Source organism: Peromyscus californicus, unplaced genomic scaffold (assembly GCF_007827085.1).
Source record: "Peromyscus californicus insignis strain IS unplaced genomic scaffold, ASM782708v3 Scaffold_7__1_contigs__length_154581171, whole genome shotgun sequence".
Taxonomy (NCBI): domain Eukaryota; kingdom Metazoa; phylum Chordata; class Mammalia; order Rodentia; family Cricetidae; genus Peromyscus; species Peromyscus californicus.
Window position 1 is genome coordinate 103,336,900 of NW_026294595.1, and position 20,960 is coordinate 103,357,859.

General features: G+C 42.7%; 1 protein-coding gene and 1 pseudogene across 2 annotated transcripts in view; both read left to right on the forward strand.

Moving 5' to 3' along the window:
• Nucleotides 1-20,960, forward strand: part of Tmem87b (transmembrane protein 87B) — a 41,942-nt gene that overhangs the window by 16,806 nt on the left and 4,176 nt on the right. The window contains exons 10-18 of one of the 2 annotated variants that reach the window (XM_052723389.1): nt 3,052-3,145; nt 4,961-5,031; nt 8,636-8,745; nt 8,827-8,885; nt 11,064-11,167; nt 15,318-15,391; nt 16,758-16,828; nt 19,443-19,495; nt 20,789-20,819. In XM_052723389.1, the coding sequence (XP_052579349.1) occupies nt 3,052-3,145; nt 4,961-5,031; nt 8,636-8,745; nt 8,827-8,885; nt 11,064-11,167; nt 15,318-15,391; nt 16,758-16,828; nt 19,443-19,495; nt 20,789-20,819 (667 nt within the window). Of the gene's footprint in view, nt 1-3,051; nt 3,146-4,960; nt 5,032-6,656; nt 6,729-8,635; nt 8,746-8,826; nt 8,886-11,063; nt 11,168-15,317; nt 15,392-16,757; nt 16,829-19,442; nt 19,496-20,788; nt 20,820-20,960 lie in introns of both variants that reach the window. The other variant, XM_052723388.1, reaches the window with a different exon arrangement.
• Nucleotides 16,979-19,436, forward strand: LOC128102522 (60S ribosomal protein L35a-like; annotated as a pseudogene).

Genomic DNA, 20,960 nt, shown 5'->3' on the forward strand with positions numbered 1-20,960 from the left:
GCCTCCCAGAGTGCTGGGATTCTAGGCATGTGCCACCGCACCTATCTCTTAAGCAGTCTGTGTCTTACTATAAAGGTGCAGCAAATCCAGGCCAAAGTACAGAACCATCATAACTAGGGACCACCGCTTATTTCTTCACTGGACATATGATCTTCCCTGGCCTACAGACAAAACCATGACGTTCTGGACACCCTGTTCTAACAGTAGAGCTGCTGAGCGCTCCATGCAAGGTCCAGAAACTGCAAGTGAAGGCAGGAGAATGGGTCACACTACACTGACTCTTCCTTTCTCAGGACCTCATTTCCCTCTGTCTTGACTTCTGTTTTAATAAGCTTGCAGAAGAGGCTAAGGGCTGATAGAAGAACTGTGCATCGAATGAGATGTACCTAGGTAGACAAGAAACATGGGACGGGCCCAACTTACAGGGGTTCCACTGGTAATAGTGACAGTTGTGGCAGAGGGCTGGTGCTCCTAGCCATCCAGGCAGCAACACTGTTACTGTCTATAAAGCAATCTAGGGTGGGGGTGTGTACCCAGAGAAGAACTCAGTGCTTGGGAGGGCTGTAACCCACAGGAACACCTACCCTTCTTTTGTGGGTGCTCTCTGGTAGGAGACTGAGAAAATGGTCATCATCTGGGTCACTCCCATCTGCAGGATTCACTAATGAGCTGTGGTACCATTGACCTACCCAGGGAACCAGGAGAGGCCATGCACTCCCAGAGTAGCTCTCCCATCTGAGGCTAACCCCACCACTGCAGCTCAGGCACGGGCAGCTTTGGAGAGGTGAGAGGAAGGTCATTGTGAAGTAGAAAGCCCTGTTTGTAGCTTCAGCTGGTCTCTTTGCACAGTGCGAATGTTTGGCAGGTGTTTTAGGTACATGTCTAAGGATATTTTCAAGTTAAGGTAGGATCTCTGGGGAAGCAACATTGACGTCAGCTAATAAAAAATACCAAGAGTAATCTAGGAAGTGATTACTGAAGTGTCCCTGGCGAAGGCAGAGGTAGAAAGGTGGTACTGAGAGTGTGGCTTCAAGGGTCTGCATTCCTTACGTCTTCTCGTTGATTCTCACTGTGGGAGCACAGCTAGCACCAAGATGTCGGGCTCCCAGGCCCTTCTGAAGAGTTGACAGGAGCGAAGCCAAAACAAATGTTGAAGTTGGGTTCCATGGACTCTGGGATCCAGGCAGAGGTGATGTTGCTGTGTCTGATGTTTCATTCACAAGAGCAGTAGAGACTGTTTAGAAACTGCTACCTAGGGACTGGAGAGATGGCTCAGTAGTTAAGAGCACTGACTGCTCTTCCAGAGGACCCAGGTTCAATTCCCAGCACCCACGTGGTGCCTCATAATTGCCTGTGACTCCAGTTTCAGGGGATCTAACACCTTTACACAGACATACATGCAGGCAAAACATGAATGTACATGACATAAAAATAAGTAAATTATTTTTCTAAAAAGAAAGAAAAACTGCCATCTAGTCCCAGATGCAAACATGGAAACCGGGCTGTGTCTTTGAATTACAGACCGACCTTCTTAACTGTACACTTCTGAGGTGCCATTCCCTCCGGTGTAAGGAGGACTCTGACCACCGTAAGGACTAAGATGACTTACTTCCATTTAAGCCCTAATCTGTCACGTATCATTGGCTAATTTAACTTATAGGTGTCTTGGAGTTCTGGTCGTTTTAGTAAATGGTTTTTTGTTTTTGTTTTTTTATCTTATTTTACTTCTAATTGAATGTGACTGGTGCAGATGGACAACGCTAGAGTAGGGATTAGCCAAGTTGTTCAGCTTTTGATGGTGCCAAGAGCCAGCCTGGCTTTGTTGGCTTTCTAGTAGGGGATCATTATCCTCACGTAGTTCTACCCGGTTCTTTGCCTGTTAAAGGCAGGAAGGTAAGCAGGAACTGTGCTTCTCAGCAGCTTATGTTGTTATCCTGAAGGGGCACACAGAGGGTGTTTCCATGAAGTGTGTCTCCTGAAGTGTTCTGTTACATACATAATTTTCCCAAGGTAATGAGGATGCTTCTCTTCCTAAAGGTGTTAGTCTATTACTGGCTGGTAAAAATTTTCATCCTTAACTCTTGGCGATAATGGGAAAGCTGTCGTGGTCACTCACAAACAGGCTTTAGGCTTTCTTATTTTGTTTTCTTAAGTATCTTGGAGTAGGCTTGTTAGGTCACAGCTAGGTCTCTCAACACCTGTATTCCCAGCACTCAGGACATGGAATCTGAATGATCTCCAGTTCAAGGCCAGCCTGGGCTGCATTCTAAGCTCTTTCTTTTCTATAACCTGAAGGAGGCCACCACCCTGATCCCCTTCTCCACACCTGACACTTAGCTCCTTTCCTTAGGTTTTGTTTTAACATGACTGTCTTAGATATGTTTTCAAAGCCATTTTTTCCATACTAATTACTCTGAGAAGAGGGTTTTGAAGTATTATAAAATGTATGTGCATCATCTGATTTGTAGATCCCAGTCTGTATTCAGATTGTTAATTGTAAAAGAAAATACATTTTCCCCTACTCATACATATTTTAAGAATCAAAAATATTATTTTAACTTTTAAGTTGAAAGAGTAAAAACCAAATTATGTTATCACCTCTGCTGTGGATAAGAGGCAGGAAAGAGAGGAAGGGCTCTGGGGTTCCTTGTGCTCATACTCTGCTCTGTGGCCAGTCACAAGATCGGTTGGCTCCTCCAAGACAGCGCTCTATGTGGTTTGCAGGTAATGTTAGTAGAAGTTATAATCTCTGTCAGCGGCCCCTAGAAGCTGGCCTCTCCCTTCCTAGGTTCACCAGCCTGCCCTCTGTTCTAAGTAGTACTTGGTTATGTTCATCCTCCTGCTTGAACTTCACATCCTCCGGCACGAGCACAGCTTCAGGTCCTAGAGGAAAGGGCTGGTGCTCCTGGGCCTGGGACTGTCCTGTGAGAGAGAATGCAGAGTTCAAGCACAGCTGCGTAACTAAATAGTGCCCTGTGTATTGACCCTGTGAGTCGTGTTCAGATGCACCCTACTTACCCATGCTTTCTCTCCCCCCTCTTCTCACTCCAGGCCCCGGTTAGGAACAGTCATGCACCGGGTGATTGGACTGGGACTGCTGTACTTGGTCTTTGCAGCCGTCGAAGGCGCCATGAGAGTCCTCGGGGTAAAAGCCACATGAGCCTGACCAGAGTGTGCCGCTGTTCTTAGTGTCTTCACTTTCCTCTGTTTAAGATCAAAATGTGTGAGAAAGTCCCAACCTGAGCTCTTTCCAGAGGGAATAGTCTGCTTTTTTAATACTTGTGAAGGAAGAGCCCAGCAGACTGCTTCCTAAAATGGCAGACCGTGAAAGACTGCTGATAGCATCCCCCTTGGACGTAGCTCCGTCCAGAAATGTCTGTGTTCATTATTAGTGGCGTCTATTTTTGCCCTCACATAGTTTAAACTCAGACATACCTTTCTTAATCCTGGACTTAGAATGGGTTGATGAGCAGAACGGGAAGTATTCCCTTCACTCATGGAAGCACTTCTCCTCTCTGTTGCCTCTGACTTTGCCCTGACTGGACTTACTCTGTGGGGAGTCAGAGAGTCCCACAGTGGAGAACCAGGTCATGTTCAGGGAAGACTCTGGTCATGTGGGCAGCAGCACTTTATCCTCTGAGGAAGTGTTGGATTTTAATCTGTGAAAACCCCTAAGAAAAAAGCAAAACCAAATAACTTGTATGAAAGGAGCTTGGGTTCTTAGGAAGCCAAGTGATTGAGAAGCTTACTGCGGTTTACTTGATTCAAAGACTTGCATTTTACCCAAACCACATTTAAATTCAGTGTGTAGATCAGATCACTGTGCACAGAGCAGTTAATCTGTATGTTCTCATGTAACTTTACTTCACATGTTTTTGTTTGACTCCTTTTTTTTTTTTTTTTTTTGGTTTTGAGATAAGGTTTCTCTGTGTAGCTTTGGAACCTGTCCTAGATCTCCTCTGTAGACTAGGCTGGCCTTGAACTCACAGAGAGTGAGTGCTGGGATTAAAGGCATGTACCACCACCGCCCAGCTCTTTGTTTGGCTCTTAAAGGAGGACATTTTTCAGCAGTATTAAAAAGCCTCATTCCATTGTCTTCATACATCTACATTCCATGCCACAAACCTGCTCTTTTTTTCTTTGAGTATGTTTGTTCCTGTGCATAATCATGAAGAATCCCTCATATATGTGTGTGTGTATACATACGTGTGTGTGTGTGTGTATGTATATATATGGTTTTTTGAGATAAGGTTTCTCTGTGTACCAGTCCTGGCTGTCCTGGAACTCACTCTGTAGACCAGCCTGGCCTTGAGCTCAGAGATCCACCTGCCTCTGTCTTCTGAGTGCTGGGATTAAAGGCCTACGCCACCACAGCTGGCTAGCCTCATATATATTTAAGTATACATCTAATTCATAGGAAATTAGTCTTTGCTGAAAAGATTATAGGAAATAATACCCCACATATAAATTCAACATTATTCATTTTAAAGTTTACACAGCAGTTTAGATAGTGGCTGTTTTAAATGTAACTGTTGAAGCAGGTGTCTAATTTATAGTTTGTTTCTCCCTTTCCACATAGTACCTCACCTTACTTTGCCTTTTTTGTGTGAGTGTCCCTTTACCATCAGGGGACATCAGGAGTCTGTTCCTTTGATAGACTCGGCTCTGAGTTTGGGGTGATGAGGCAGGAGATTGAAATGGCAGGTCTGGATGAGATTGGGGCATGGCCAGCGTTTTGTTTATTGCCAGTCTATTTCTAGCGTGAAATAAATTGGTAAGAAATTACATTTGCTGTTTCCCAAACAGATGATTTCTATGTGTTAAACACAATCCCATCAAGATACAAACTCTTCGGTGGCATAGTAGGTGATAAAGAGCGAAATTGTTTTTCTTCAGATGATACTTGTACACTGCAATGAAACTTGAATAAATTTAGGCTTTCCCTACTTTTATCTTTCAGGGTTCTAAACATTTAGCTGTTGTTTTGAGTGACATTATTTTAGCAGTTATTGACTCCATTTTTGTGTGGTTCATATCCTTTATCATGTCCTTCCAAAATGGTTCGTGGTATTATTAAAATCAGATTACTCTTAATTCATAATAATAGTAGAATGAAATATAATTGTGCATTATTGTTTTCTCAATAAAGGAGTTTAGCTAAAGATAAGAAAGTAGTAACTCCCCAGATAGGAATGTCTCTGTTTTCCTGTTAGTTCACTAAACATGTAAATGCTCAATGTACACCCACACAGTGAGGCTTACACAGAGAATATCGTCTCTGCGTTTACAGAATTCACACCTGCTAGAGAGACAAATAGACAACTTCACTGAATCCACGTATCAGGAGAAGTTGCCATCCTAGAGTGCTGGGGTGAGGGTAGAGGTGAGAGGAAAACTAGCAGAAAAGATAAAGACTTCACAGAAATGGTTGAGCACATAGGAAGAGAATTGAGGGGAAAGCATAGTTGAAGTGTGACATTAAAGGGGACAGTGGCAGAATGTCCCAGCTTAGCTTTTCTGCATGTAAATATGGTGGTGAATCATGGCAGATGAGACCATGGGGAAAGATGTGATGACGTGGCTTCTTAGAGATGCTCCCTTCCTTCGGAGAAGGGCAGGGAATCGATACCTCTGGAACTGGATGGCAGAGCTGCAGTAGAGATGGGGGCAACCCCGCCTTTAGCAGTACATCTCTGTCCTGATGCTTGTCCTCTGCCACTGTGTATTTAGAAAGGAGCCTGAGCTGCCCCTTTTGAAATTGCCTCTTTTCTAAAGTAGTTTGTGCTTGGAACTTTTGACAAGTCAGGGACTATGCCCTTGCATTAAGCAGTTGAGCTTTAGACTTTTCATCCAGAAGAATTTTGTAGGTGGGTGTGGTGGTGCATGCCTTTAATCTTAGTGCTTGGGAGGCAGAGGCAGATGATCTCTGAATTAGAGGCCAGCCTGAGCTTCAAAGAGAATTCAGAGACAGCCAGGGCTACATAAAGAGACCCTGTCTCAAAGCAAGTAAACAAAACATGCTGTTTTCTCTTGGGATTTACAGATAGATATTCCAGAGATTTCTTCACCATCCACAGAGTGATTTATTGGGAAAAACTCAGGTAGTAACTGGTGGAATATTCTAAGGAAAAAGCGGAAAAAGTTCTGTATTTTCTGATCCCATCTCTGTGTAAATGTGGGCAGGCCATCTCCTTTGGACAGCATTGACTTGGTTACCTTCCAGTACAGTGAGCCAGGTTGGGGTAGGGAGGTAGGGAAAACAAGATGAGAGGTTTAATTTTCTCAGAGGTCATAAAGAAATCCAGAAATTAAAACTACCCTGGACAGTATTAAGTGGTGACCAGAAGTAAGTTACTCTAATACTCCTTTCCTTTAAACCTGAATTTGCTGAGTTTGCTATCACCTGCTATTTGGTCATTTTTACCACTGTAAGTGAGAAGTAGGTTTCCTGGGTGACAAGCAGATATAAGCAGGGCTGGATACAAAATTGATGCTTTTGGATGACGACCTTGCTCTCTTTGATTCTGATGAACCTAACCAAAGGCAGTTAATTCTGTAAGAATCTTCCTGACGGAAATTCAAAGTTGGTAGCCTTTCTGATGTCTCCCCATGCCCCCCTGTGCTGCTTGGTTATTTGTTTTGCTGTTTTGCTGCAGGCGAATGACTCTGATCTTGTTCTTCTGGCCAGCCTGCCTCTCTCTCTTCTTGACTCGGGCTTGTGCTGGTGGATATCCTTTTCCCGCCTGGCTCTCTCCACCTTGTGGAGCCTGTGCGCTTCCATCACTGCTTTCTCTTCCGCAGGGGGCGCTGGTGGGGGGCGGGGGAGTTAAACTTGACCTAATTAAACAGTGCACTGGTAAGTAAAGGCTTCGGTAGCTTCAAATTTGCTTTTGACATTTTTAACCCCTTGGTTTTAAAGACACATTTGCATTTTCAAACAAGAACAGGTTTGTTTGTTTTATCTGATATGATGAAGGAGTACAGTGTGTTTGCGTTCTGGTAGGATCTCACAGTAGGACCTAATTGGTTAGAGTGTGTTACTGTAGAAGCTGATCTTGCCAGGCATGGTGGTGCACATCTTAATCCCAGGACTTGGAGGCAGGCAGGAGGATCTCTGAGTTTCACACCAGCCATGGCTAGCTACACAGTGAGACCCTTTCTCAAAGAACTTTTTTTAAAAGTAACTAAAATTTAAAAAAAAAAAAAGAAGAAGAAATCCATCTTTACTGTAAAGTATTAGACATGTAGAATGGTTGAAAAATTAGTTTTTATAAAAAGTATTTAGTATGAACAGGAAGTTTTTTTGTTTTTTGTTTTTTTAATGAGACAGAGTTCTTTTGTTTTGTTTTTTTGAGACAGAGTTTCTCTGTGTAAGAGTTCTGGCTGTCCTGGAACTCACTCTGTAGCCCAGGCTGGCCTCAAACTCACAGAGATCCGCCTACCTCTGCCTCCTGAGTGCTGGGATCAAAGTTATGCACCACCACCACCCAGTTTTTTGAAGTAGTTAGTCTTTTAAATAGGTATAAATCCAAAGCTTGCCCTGCTCTCTGTTAGTGTTGGTATCTGGTTCATAAATAAAGGCCGTTGGTCTGTCCCCAAGGAGGTACCTGCCTGCATGAGTAGACACCTACAGGCCTCTACTGACCTGAGGGGTCAGCAAGGAAGTCTCTGTTTGCTCCTTCTGGACAGTGTTAGCCTTCCTTAAGCCTGGGGCTCCTGGAGAGCACCCTCTGCTAAAACTTCCTCTCCACCAGTTGTATTCTGGGAAAGGCTATTGTACGGCAGCTCCCTTCCCATAGGACTTGGCTCAGAGTCCAGGATGCTCCTACTTTACCTGACTAAGCTAGACCCAGACCCTCCAAATACCCATTCTTTACCTCAGGAATGATTAGCTGAACCTTCTGTACCCATTGTGTAATCAAGACAAAATACTAACTTCATCAAACTTCAAGACTTTCCCTTGAACCTACTGTTAGCCTGAGCTCTTTAAAGGTCCTCGTGAGAACTGACAGACCTCCAGGAAAGACCTGTATGTTGTCACTGTGCCCAGCCACCTTTCCTGTGCTTGCGTCCTTCTGTCCACAGTCCTTTTCTCCCTGGCCTTTAAGTCACTTGAAAAGCTTACATTCCTAGTATGCCCCGTCCTTCCAAAAGATACCACTTAAATTCAGGCTTGTTATTTTTGTTAGTTTTTTTAATTTATAAAAAGGAACTGATCGATGCTCTAACTACTCAATTATAGCTATTTAGAGAATAATATAAGAACCAACTAGAACAAGAAAAAATAAGAAAGTAACAGACATGGTGTCATAGGTAGCAAGAGGTGTCTTACCTGAGAGTTTCTGCTTTGACTGTGCACACTGCACTGGCCTATGTCACAGGAACACATCACAGGTCTTCTTGCCTTTTTTTTTTTTTTCAGTCTGTTCATTCATTTCAGACAATGGAAATTTTATATAGAAAACTGTAATTAAATGTAATTTTAGAATGGTATAGATTAAGATACATTTTCTGTGTTTTGTTTTAAGAATTGTTTTTAGCATTGCTGGTTTGGGACTATAGTACAAGATTCTTACTGTGTTTTCTTTTAACTATAGTTTACCATTTTCCTTGGTTTTCCTTAACTAGTTTTTCACATTTTTATAAGTTTGGCACAGACTATGAAGACTCTAAGGCTAAGAAAGAACACAGTGAAATTTTCATTATATAGGCATTTTACAAATACACTCATCTTTGCTGTGCTGGGTAAGCCATCTTTGCCTCTTTCTAAAACAGTCCATTTCAGTATTGTATGTTCTTTCAAAGGTGACTATCTCTGTCTTTCAGCTTCTATAGTGTTTATGGTGTGGACAACAAAGACCTTCAGGATTGCAAAATGCCAATCAGTAAGTAAAATCTTAAGTATTTTAAAATTTAATTAAGTCATTGGCTAGATAATTAAAGTGGTTTGTTGTGGGGTATTTGTACACTGTGTGAAGATGTATTGGTGTGATTGGTGTAATAAAAAGCTAAATAGCCAATGATATAGGCAAATAGGCAAGAGGTATAGGCGGGAATTCTAGGGAGAGAAGGGAAGAGGAGGAGGAATCCAGGTGCGCAGGAGATGCCTGGAGACAGGGAGAAGAAACCAGAGGTACAAGATGGATGAGAGGTAATGCCATGTGATAGAATATAGATTAATATAAATGGGTTAATTTAAGTTGTAAGAGCTAGTTAGAAATAAGCCTAAGCTATAGGCTAAACTTTTATAATTAAAAAGAAGTCTACATGTCATTATTTGGGAGCTGACTGGCAGGACAGAAAATACTTACTACTTATAGCACCCAATCTAGGGCACCAGATGATGTTTATTATCAGTGGCCCCACAGCCCCCTCATTCAGCACCCTGCCAGCCACTCGAGCTGTGGCCTGGCAGGGCTTCTGGTCCCGCTGCCCTGGCTCTGCCACGGCCTTGATATTTAGGTTTAAATTAAGTCTCTTGTTGTATTTATCAATAAGACTCAGAAGTCAAAGGCTGGGGTAAAAACCTGCCAGCTCAGAGAGACTGAGTAGCAACTAGATGACCTTTTTTTTTTTTGGCCAGAGACACAACAAGAGGTGTGTCGTTTTATTTAGGCAAAAAGGGGGAAATGTTATGGGATATTTTGATCACACTCTGACACACCCTAGACTGCCCAATAAAGTTATACCTTGAATCAGGGTGAAGTGAGCAACTGACTTACTGAAATTGGCCATTGAGAAGTCAGTACTTTGGATAGAAAAGATACACAGGAAGGAAAGGGCGGGAACTATAATTCCTCTTGGTTCAGGGATGAGGGAAGAGATGTGTTCTTATGGTGTCTCCGGCCAGAAAACTAGGTCAGCTAGTTGCTACTTAGCCTCTCTGAGCTATCAGGTTTTTACCTCAGCCTTTGACTCCTCGGTCTTACTGATAAATAGAATGATAGAGAACCCTGGCTGCAGGACAGGCAGCCCCGCCAGGCAGTGGCCTGCGTGGCTGGCACAGAACTGACTGAGGGGCTGGGGGGCTACAGACGATAATTAAAATATCAGTAGATTCATGTGCAGCTACTAAGCCGACAAAAAAATGACTGGTTAATTAAATTATTAAAGAATTAAAGTGCTTAATTAAATTAAATATTTAAAGTTACTGTTTTTAATTCTGTTTTTTGTAGAATTTCAAAGTTTAGTTTGTAAAGGTATAATTTTATTGGTTGTTTTCCTTTTACTTTGACCAATTTTTTTGTAGAGATATCAAAACTTTTTTCTTTTAAATAACCTGAAGTTGGAGGTGGATCTCAGTTGGGAGAATGCTTGTCTCACATGCACAAACCCTGGCTTTAATCCCAGTGCCATAGAGACTGTCATAGTTGCACAGTCCTTTAATCCCATCACTCAGGAGCTAGAGGAGGCCAGAGGATCAGAAGTTCAAGGCCAGCCAAAAAATAATAAATATCGGAGCAAGCTCCTCTCAAATTTATTATCCCTTTTTATGAACTTCTTTTTATATATTTGTGCCCCTTTCTCCCTTTCCTTTCTCTGTACCTTTTGGTACAGAGATGGCACCAGGGCATTGCGTGTGCCCTGCTTCACCGAGCTGCACCCCAGCTGGCTTCGTACCTGAGTGGGACTAAACACCTAAGGTGGACTGCTGCTTTGATGTCACACTCTGCATTGGCTTTGGCGGGATGTCCCGTTTTTCATCCCAGGTCTCACTCAGAACCTGTTCTTGAGATCACAGAGTGCCCGAAGCCCTAATCTACTGCAGTCTTAGGGAAGAAGCTGAGCCTTTTGCCATTTTCCCCCTCTTTAATACTTTCTGCTTGAAGGTCTAAGTCTATATTTTGATTTTTTTCCCCTAAATCTTTCTGTTTATGAAGGGAAACATGTTTGCTCTTTAGAAACAATGCTTACAACATAGGTTTCCTTAGAAGAAAATTGTTTATTTGCTAAGAGGACTTGCCAGCTAGAGCGGTCTCAGTACTCCTGTGTACTGTTTGAATGGGACACTTGCACGTTTATCAGAAAATTGATGGTTTATGTTTGGATCATCCTTGTTCTAGGATTGGATGGAGCTCTGGGTTGATGATGCGTTTTGGAGCTTTCTCTTTTCACTCATCCTTATTGTGATAATGTTCTTATGGAGGCCATCAGCAAATAATCAGAGGTAACAACATGGGAAATTACGACTTGGAGGCATTTGACTTCTGTGGTGTTGAGAACCTTAGGAGGCACAGCTCACAGAAAGCATTAGATAATCCAGAACTGTTAAACACGGGGCTTTTTTCTTTAAGGGAAGGAAATGATGCCTTTTCACCCAGAACACAGGAGTGGATGTTGTCTAACAACCTGGTGATCTTTTGCTATTCTATGAAGCCAGATTTTGCTTGAGCTCCCTGAGCATTGTTTAGGCCCTAATCCTGAGCTTTGTCTCTCACTGAATAGAACCCTTCCTTATGAAAGAGGTCTTCCATCAATAGAATCTTTCCTTATGCTTATTACAAATCCTTCCTCCCTAGACCCTTACCCTGAGCACTGTTATCAGTCAGTAGAACTCATTCTTACTGCCGAGGTCCCAGGTGCTTTGCTAGAGAGGGGTGCTTTGCAAGGGAATTTTGATGTTGCCATCCCTGAAGCTTTGTTGTGATAATTGTCACATGGAGACTTTTCCCCCAAGTTGTACTGTGTTTAAATGTGTAAGACAAAGAAGCTTCGAGGTCAGACTCTAGAAGTCTTGACCCAGCACCTGCTAAAGTGATGCTGACCTGAGTTTCATCTCACCTCACTGATCATTTCCCTGCTGGCCTTGACGCTTGCAGGGACCCTGACAGAAAACACACATAGACACTGCTGGGAAGGACTTTGTTTTTATGCAGTTGTATGGTAATATGAGAAGACAGGCATAGCAAATGGAATACAGTAAGGTAAGGCATTAAGCAGTCCAGGAGGAAGACAAAGACTCCGTGAAGAGCTGGAATTTATAGAATAGCTTTAAAATAGCAATAATACAGTGAAAGACTGGGCTGAGAAAGAATATAAATTTGGGGAGAATTGTGGAAAAGTCATGGTACATAGAAGTCCGCAAGGTGTGCAGTATAGTTAGTATGGCAGGTGCAGCATTTTTTTTCCTTCTTTCTTTTTATTTATTCAGTGTGTCTTTCACATCATGCATCTTGATTCCATTCATTTCCCTGTCCCTTTGCATCCACCCTCTGCCCCTGCAATTCCCCCAAAATAAAACAATTTAAGAGGAAAAAAAGTAAAAATCTCCTCATGGCAGCTGCAGTGTGACCCAGTGAGTCATGCAGTAAACCCTTTGTCCATATATTATTACTTGCAAGTGTTCGTTGCAAAGAGTCATTGGTCTGGTTCAAGGCCTCTGGTTTCTACTACACCATCGATGTTGGGCCCTCTAGGACTCTTCTTGGATATCCTGTTGCTGACCTGTGTTGTGGAGATTCTGCATCTTTGGGTCTGTGGGTCAGGCCCCTTTATGTGATCCAGCAGACCATAGATGGGGTGGATGTTGAGTGGGGGGGCCAAGTCATAACCCTGGTTCTAAGCCTGGGTAGCTGCAGGGTTGGTCAGCCCACCACTTCTCCCCTGTCCTCACCACCAGGGTGAGCTTTCCAGCATTGCCTAGGCTAATTCACCCTTGCAGCGAGGGCTAGGGCCAGCTCTCCTGCTTTCACATCCTCGGTGTCAGCTCTGCCCCACCTACACCATCAGGGCGAGCTCTACTGTGTTCAGGTGTAGCCTTCTTATCCCACATGCTTAGAAGTGCTGTGGTTTAGAATATTTCCATAGACTTTACTGGTTAAGCATCCTAATGTGAAATCCAGGATGCTCAGTGTCAGAAACTTCTAGAGCAACTGACCTGATACTCAGACAGGAATACAGTTTGGGATTCAGGGATTCAGGATGGTCAGCCTTTTTTTATTTCAGGAAAGCTGTACAGGAAGAGTGAGGTGGAATGGCAAAGGGCTGAGTACCAGTTCGGAAGTGTGTACTTTCCACTGTGGTGGCCAGCCCCACCTCTCCTGCCTGCCTACCTTCTCCAGGGAGAGAACGATTGAGTTTCTTACGTATCCCTCTAGGGAAGATGAGACAGGCATACTAGGAAGTGTGTTTCCTTCTCCCTTTAATGACTACCAGTCATAGTGGCCAGTGAAGTGGCCCAGCAGGTAGAGGCTCTCTCCATCAAGCCTGCGGACCTGAGTTCATTGCCTGGGACCCCGTGTTGGAAGGAGAGAACCAACTACTGAAAGTTGTCCTCTGACCTCCAATTGTGTGAGCACATGTGTGTACATGAACACACACAAATAAATAAATAAAATAAAAATTTAAATAGCTAGGCATGTTGGGTCATACTTTTTTTTTTTTTTTTTTTTTTTTTTTTTTTGGTTTTTCGAGACAGGGTTTCTCAGTGTAGCTTTGTGCCTTTCCTGGTACTCGCTTTGGAGACCAGGCTGGCCTCGAACTCACAGAGATCCACCTGACTCTGCCTCCCGAGTGCTGGGATTAAAGGCGTGCGCCACCACCGCCCGGCGGGTCATACTTTTAATCACAGCAGTCAGGAGGCAGAAACAGGTATATCTCTGAATTCAAGGCCAGCCTAGGATACATCTTTAAAAGAATTTTTAAGCTATGCAGTGGTGGTGCTGCATGCCTTTAATCTCAGCACTTGGGAGGCAGAGGCACATGGATCTCTGAGTTCAAGGCCAACCTGGTCTACAAAGCGAGTTCCAGGACAGCCAGAGCTGTTATGCAGAGAAACCTTGTCTTAACCCCCCCTAAAAGAATTAAAATAAATAAATTACTGTTCTACACCTTTCTTTTTAAACTATACCTCTGTATCACCATGGATAGATGCATCACAGTAACCAAAGGCTGTGCAGTATTTTATAATGTGAGTGGCACCCATATATATATATATTTATTTATTGTATATTTATTTAATATATGATGTATTATTATTAAATAAATATATTTATTTAATATATTTATTTAATGTATGATGTATTTAATATATATATATATTCCAAAAATACTGGACATTTGACTTTGCTATTGTAGATGTAATTCTGAACAGTTTTATTAAATAAGAAACACAGAGCCAAATGCAGAGTTAAAAGCCCAAGAGGTCAGAGCAGCAGCCAAGAGCTAAGACCAAGACCGCCTTCTTACCCCTCACTGTCGTCCTTCCCCTCAGAAAGAGACCTACTTCCTGTGTGTTTGTCTTTTTATTGGCTTTCTGTTCTGCCTTCTCATTGGTTGTAAACCCAACCACATGACCTCCTCGTCACTGCCTGTTTATACAGACCTCCAGGTCTCTATGGTTGGTATTGAGATTAAAGGCATGTGTCTCTGAGATGCTGGCTGTGTCCTTGAACACACAGAGATCTGTCTATCATGTGATCGGGATTAAGGGCGTGTGCTACCACTGCCAGACTTCTGCTAAATGCCTTGCTATTAGCTCTGACCCCCAGGCAACTTTATTTATTAACATACAAATAAAATACATTTCAGCACAAATAAAATATCACCATATGCTATTATCAGCAGTGTTTCCTGAATGCTTTTGGAGGTACTTTTCTAGTGTACTATAAGGCAAAGGGACCTTTACTTTGACAGATATGGTCCAAAAGACCTTATGAAAGATTATTGCCATCAATGGTGCATCACATCATTTATTTAATGTATGATGTATTTAATAATTAAAATACAAAATGCTTAGAGGATTCTAACATGTAAATGTTTGTTTAAATATAGGTTCATTTGTTGATATGAAAATAGAACATCAGCCCTATAAACACAATGCTTTTTCGTCTGTAAACATTTTCTCCTTGATGGCGAGAGAGAGAGCTCAGTGGTTAAGAGCACTGGTTGCTCTTGCAGAGGACACAGGTTTAGCTCTCACTAACCACATACATAGTAGCTCATAACTCCAGCTCCAGGGCATCTGATGCCCTTTTCTGGCCTTTACAGACAATAGGCATGCAAGTTAATATATTAAATATATTTAATATATGCAGGCAACACACTCATACACATAAAATAAATAAATGTTTTCCTCCTTGCTCTACTGGACAGTTTGTGGAAATCAATTTTGTCATCAGCAGTGTTTGAGAAGGTGTTTGCTCTCACCACCTTTAATGTCACTAATCACATTAGCACCTTTCTTTCATTAGAAAGATGCTGAGATGGGGTGGATGGGAGGTCAGTTATTATCTCAGCATAAGAAACTTGGGCAGTACGGTTTTTATGTGCAATGACTGACAGTGATCAGATTGAAAGGCTCTTTTGTTTTTATCTAGGTATGCCTTCATGCCCTTGATAGATGATTCTGATGATGAAGTCGAGGAATTCATGGTAACATCTGAAAATTTAAGTGCGTGACATGTTTCTTTTCAAATGACTATTGTACATATTTTAAGAGAAATCTTTACTTGAGACACAAAGTCACATGTATTGTTTAAAATTTTTCTTATGAGGACTGAGGAGATGTCTCAGCCTGTAAAGTGTTTGCCTTGCAGGCATGAGGACATGAATTCAGTCCCCAGAACCAATGTTTAAAAAAAAAAAAAAGCCGGGTAGCATGCATGTACAACCGCAGTGCTGGAGAGGCAGGTCACTGGAGATCCCTGGCCAGCCAACCTGGCCTTCTTGGCTGATTCCAGGCAAGTGTAGGTGGATGGCACCCAAGGAACAACATCAGAGTTGTCCTCTGGCTGCACCACACACAGGCACACAGGCACACTGGGGAGGTGGCCCAGCAGTGTTTGCTAAGCACACAGGAGAACTTGAGTTAGGATCCTAGCACCTACGTAAGAGCCAGGTGTAACATCAGTGCTGGAGTGGGGGAGGGAGGGGTGGCAGGGTAAACAGATCTACTGCGGGGCTTGCTGGCCAGCAGTCTTCCTGAAACAGTGAACTGTCTCTAGGCTAAGTGAGAGACGCCACCCCGCCCCCTGAAAAGAAATAAGATAGAGAATAATAAGGGGAGACATCCGTTGAGAGGTTACCCACATGCTAAACAGTGCCTAGCCGACTTGGACTGACAGTATGCACACTGACAGTGCTCAGTGTTCTCAATAGTCAGGGAGACACAGACAGCAGTGAGCTACTGCAAACGCCACAGTGTCAGCACGACTGATAGCCAGGTGGAGAGGATGCCGCACACACCACTTACTACAAGTCATGACAGTGTAAAGTCTCTAAGAGGAGTGTGACATGCCCACATAGACACGTGCATAATTTTAAAAAGAGCTTTTATAAAATATGAAGAAAATAATTTTCATATCATATTTTATACCATAAGCATACCCTGCTGTTTATATGTCAAGCAAGTAAAAATTTCTAAGGGGTGTTGGTGTGTGTGTGTGTGTGTGTGTGTGTGTGTGTGTGTGTTGGGGTGCTAGTGATGAAACCTAGGGCTTCACACATTCTAGGCAAATGCTCTACCACTGAAATAGAGCCCAAGCCTCCAAAGATGTCTTATTTTTGAAATATTGTAAATCTTACTCATTTATTCTTAAACTTTAAATTGGATTGGGGAAGTGCATTTCAGACCAGCTTGTTGTGAAATACAGTTACCAGAGCCCAAGGCATGTTAAAGCTACTCCCCTGGCCAAAGTGGCTACTCCTAACTCTTTTAAAAAATAATCTTTTTTCTTATTAGGTATTAAGTGTGAAGTTACAGAGGAAAGGATAATTTTGTGATCTTTTATATGTCTCTGTGATGTTTTTCATTGTAGCTGAAGGAATAAAACTAAGAGCCTCAAAAACCGTTTCAAACGGAACAGCTAAGCCTACTTCTGATAATTTTGTGAGTATCTGTATTTAGTGGGGTCTCTGTCTAATACCTTAGAGTCTGTCCATGTCAGAGTCACTGACTGTCAGAGGAGCTTTTGCTAAGGTGTGGTGTTATTAAATTAGCTGTTTCCAGGCACCATTGTACGTCAGGCCCGGAGCCGCGATGCCGCTGCTGTCTATTCTCATTAGTCAGGGCCTTTGCTGGAGGTGCAGCACCTGAGGCCTCGCCGCCCTGTTGTGTCTGAGTCCGTGCTGGCCAGGGTTCTACCAGGCTCGTCCTGCATGGTGAGGCTTTGTCTTGGTAAAAGTCAGTGTGGCTTTTCAGCATATCCAAGCAATTTCTTTTGAAACTGCATTAGATATTGGTTGTCACCTGTTGGGAAAAGGACTTCTTATGTCCCGTTCACTTTCCAAAATAGCAGAGTTTTAAAACCATGAAAGCATGGATAAAATGTAGAATATAAGGCAGGGATGAGTTTATAAATTATTTGATTTATTTTTTTATGTATATGAGTATTATTTGCATGTATGTATGTGCATCATGTGTGTGCCTGGTCCCCTCAGGCCAGAGGAGAGAGTCAGAGCCTCTGGAACTGCAGTTATGGCTGGTTATGAGCCACCACTGGGGTGCAAGGAACCGAACCCAGAGCTCACGCTGTAGACCAGACTGGCCTCGAACTCACAGATCTGCCTGCCTCTGCCTCCTGAGTGCTGGGATAAAAGGCCTGCACTGCCACCCCTGGATCAAAGATGAGTCTTAAATACCTTACGTCTGTTGCTGTGCACAGAAGTGATGGTGATCGCAGGGAAGCAGAATGAAGCCTTACACACCCTTGCATTCCGCTGCCTCGGAATGATGCTGTATAAAATGTGTGGGAGTTCCATGATAAGTGCTGTGTGACAACACTGTCCTCAGTTGGAGTTGACAAATTCCCTTCTTTTGACTTCTGGCAATCTGTAAAATGTATTCTTCGAGTAGTTTCATGGTAATTTAAGCTTTTAAAAATCTCTAGTTTTACTTAGCTGGTATTAGAGCTTCAGGTAGAGCACTCTATCTGAAAATTCAAAGCCCCCAAATTTTTGAACATCAACGTGATACCACAAGTGGAAAAACTACTGTGAAACTTGGTTTCCTCTGCTAAATTCTTACAAATACTGTATAAAATTGCCTTCGGCCTCTGCATGTAAAGCATATGCGTTATAAATGAATTTCATGTTTCAACTTGGGTCCCATCCCTATGCTTTTCATTATGTGTATGCAAATACTTGGAAATATAAAATGTGAAATCTAAAACACTTCTGGCCCCAAGAATTTTAGATGAGGGATACTTAAGCTGTGTTAACGTTTCCAACTTGTTAGTATTTTGCTTTTATGTTGCTTATCAGTTTATTAAAACTCAGTAGTCGCAAACATGTCAAAGGATTTCTACTCATTCTTCTAAACTAAGTGTTGTTGGCTTTTGATTAGAAGTTAGAGATTTTACTTTTCATTACTAATTTCTGCCTGGGACCCCCTCACAGAAACAGGACTCTATTGCCTTCTCTCAGCCAGCAAGGTGCTTCCTGCTTCAGTAGAGTGACCCGGGTCCACAGGAAAGAAAAACTTGATTTCTGTTGTACTGTCCTTTCTCTTTTCTCCATGTGATTGACACCTAGAAGTCAGTTTCTGTTAGAAGGAAACCCCTCCTACCCCAGCTGATTGGCCTTCCTTGCCTTGAGTAAGGATATGGACACAGGTATAGACACTCCATTTCAGTGCTTTGCTGAGGGTGGAGTATTGTCCATTAGGGATAATGAGGGGTAGAAGCAAAAAATCAAAGTGAACCTTGCTGTTTTCTATCTTACAAATCTATTCTACGTTTTTATTTTGACTTTTTGAGACAAAAAGAAAAAGAACAGGCTTTTTCCGCCATCTTGGTGCCTGTGGAGGTGAGGGAAGTTCTTGTTGCTGAACGTTGGAGGCAGATTCCTGGGGCCTGCTGGGAACAGGACTTCTAAAAGGGCAAATCTGTCTGGAAGGCTGTGGGGCAAGGCCATGTGTTTGCTGGCTATGTGTGAGGTGTTGGGAACCAGAGAGAGCACACAGCTCTTCTTAAAATTGGAGGTGTTTATGCCCAAGAGGAAGCTGAATTCTACTTGAGCAAGAGATGTACTCATGTGTATAAAGCAAAAACAACACAGTGACTCCTGGAGGCACACCAAAAAAAAACAGAGTGATCTAGGGAGAAGTAGCTTGGGCCCGTGGAAACAGTGGCATGGTTCATGACAGTTTCCAAAGCAGCCTTCATGCAAAGGCCACTGGACACAGAATCCATGTGACGCTGTACCCTTCCCAGATATAAACTGATGAAGAAAAGTAAATAAATAAAAGTGGGAAAAAACAGTAATATACTTAGCTAAAACCAAGATACAGAAAAATCAGCAGTTTTCTATCTGTTTCTGAAACACTGTCACACTTGGTGTGTGGTCACACTTGGTGGGTGATGTCCTGAGCTCCTTGGAGCACGTGTAGTACTAACAGACGCCGTGCATCTGATTTCAGTCTGAATTTACAAGCATGCTACCAAAAAATGTATGCTTCCAGGTGATACTTAGCAAATACTAAATATAAATATTTATTTCTACAGGATGAAGATTTGAAGTGGGTGGAAGAAAATATTCCCTCTTCATTCACAGATGTGTAAGTATCCTCTGTTCAAGTTTGAACCTGAGACTGTAGTTTAAGGGGATTTTGTTGGATGTTTCTCAAACTCTGTGTGTGATGCATGTGTGTGTGTGTGTGTGTGTGTGTGTGCGTGTGCATGCGTGCATGAACATGTGTAGGACCACCGTCACTTCTTACAGAACTGAACACAGCCCCAAAGCCCTTTTCCTGCCTTTCTACTCTATAAGTATTTCAGTACTAGCAGCCTGCAACTAACTACCTCTCTTTCTGGTTACAGTTTTCAGAATCATTTATTTTGTTTTAATTTTTTATTACAGAAAAGTTCAGACATATGTAAAACCATTTTTTACATCCATTTGTATACGTGCACACACATGCTCACCGAGGTTATAACAAAGGTCAGGTGACAAGTTGTAGAAGTTGGTGCCCTCCCTTCCTCTGGGCCCAGTGATCTAATCAGGTCATGTTGGTGGGTACTTTCCCATTGAGTCGTCTCCCCATCCCGACCTTTCAAGACTTTAGAAGGAGTCTGCTTGAGTTCGCACCCCTGCGTGTTATGGGGACTTAGTTTTGTGTCACTGTGGTTTTATTTTTTATGTATTTGCTTTTTTCCCCAGCCTCAAGTTTCTTTACGTTTCATCCCTAAGTACTGGGAATTTTAGGTGTGTGTGCGTCTGGCACATCAGGCAAAGGCAGTGAGTTAAGGAGAGAGCTGGCCCCTGAGTGCCCTCTGATGCCCACACCCGTGCGCCATGCACACACCTGCTAATACGTACAGTAAATAACTACTTCTCCAAACAAATGTTTTCTGTAAAAAAAAAATAGTACCCTTAATAATGTGGTGCTTATCTCTCCTCATTTTCACAAAGGCACGAAATTTGAGTTTTCTAGTGAAGTGGCAGATACCCAGCCAATTGTTAAAGTGAAAAAATAGCCAAGTACATGGGGAGTGGGGTGTGGGGTGTGTGTGAATACTGCTGTGAGTTTTTAACCAACTGCCCATGTGTAGGACTGCCCTTGTCCTAGCTTGTTTCTATTTAAAGTTCAGAGTTTTTAAATAGTTCTGTTAATTTAGACTGCACATTTTCAAAGGAACACACATTCTGGGCATTGCACACATCTAGGAAGATGTCAATGCAGTTTTTAAATGAGTCCCTTTCTGTCATCCGAAGGCAGAACACTGCCAGTCCCCTAAGCCCCGTCCCTCCCGCTGCGCCCCCCTGCTGCCCCACCCCCACCCCCGCTGCCCCCACAGCACTGGCTGTAGAGTTCTTGTGGGATTCACTGTTCTTGTCTCTCTCATTTCAGAGCTCTCCCAGTGTTAGTGGACTCAGATGAGGTAAACCTACTTCTGCTTATTTCCTTAGAGCTGTTTTCATTTTCACAGTGTCTTTCAGAAGTTAATTCTGAAAATAACCTTTTGAAGCAATTACCAGCTGAGCAGGCAGTAGGACACAGCTGGCTTAAGTGTGAAGGATTG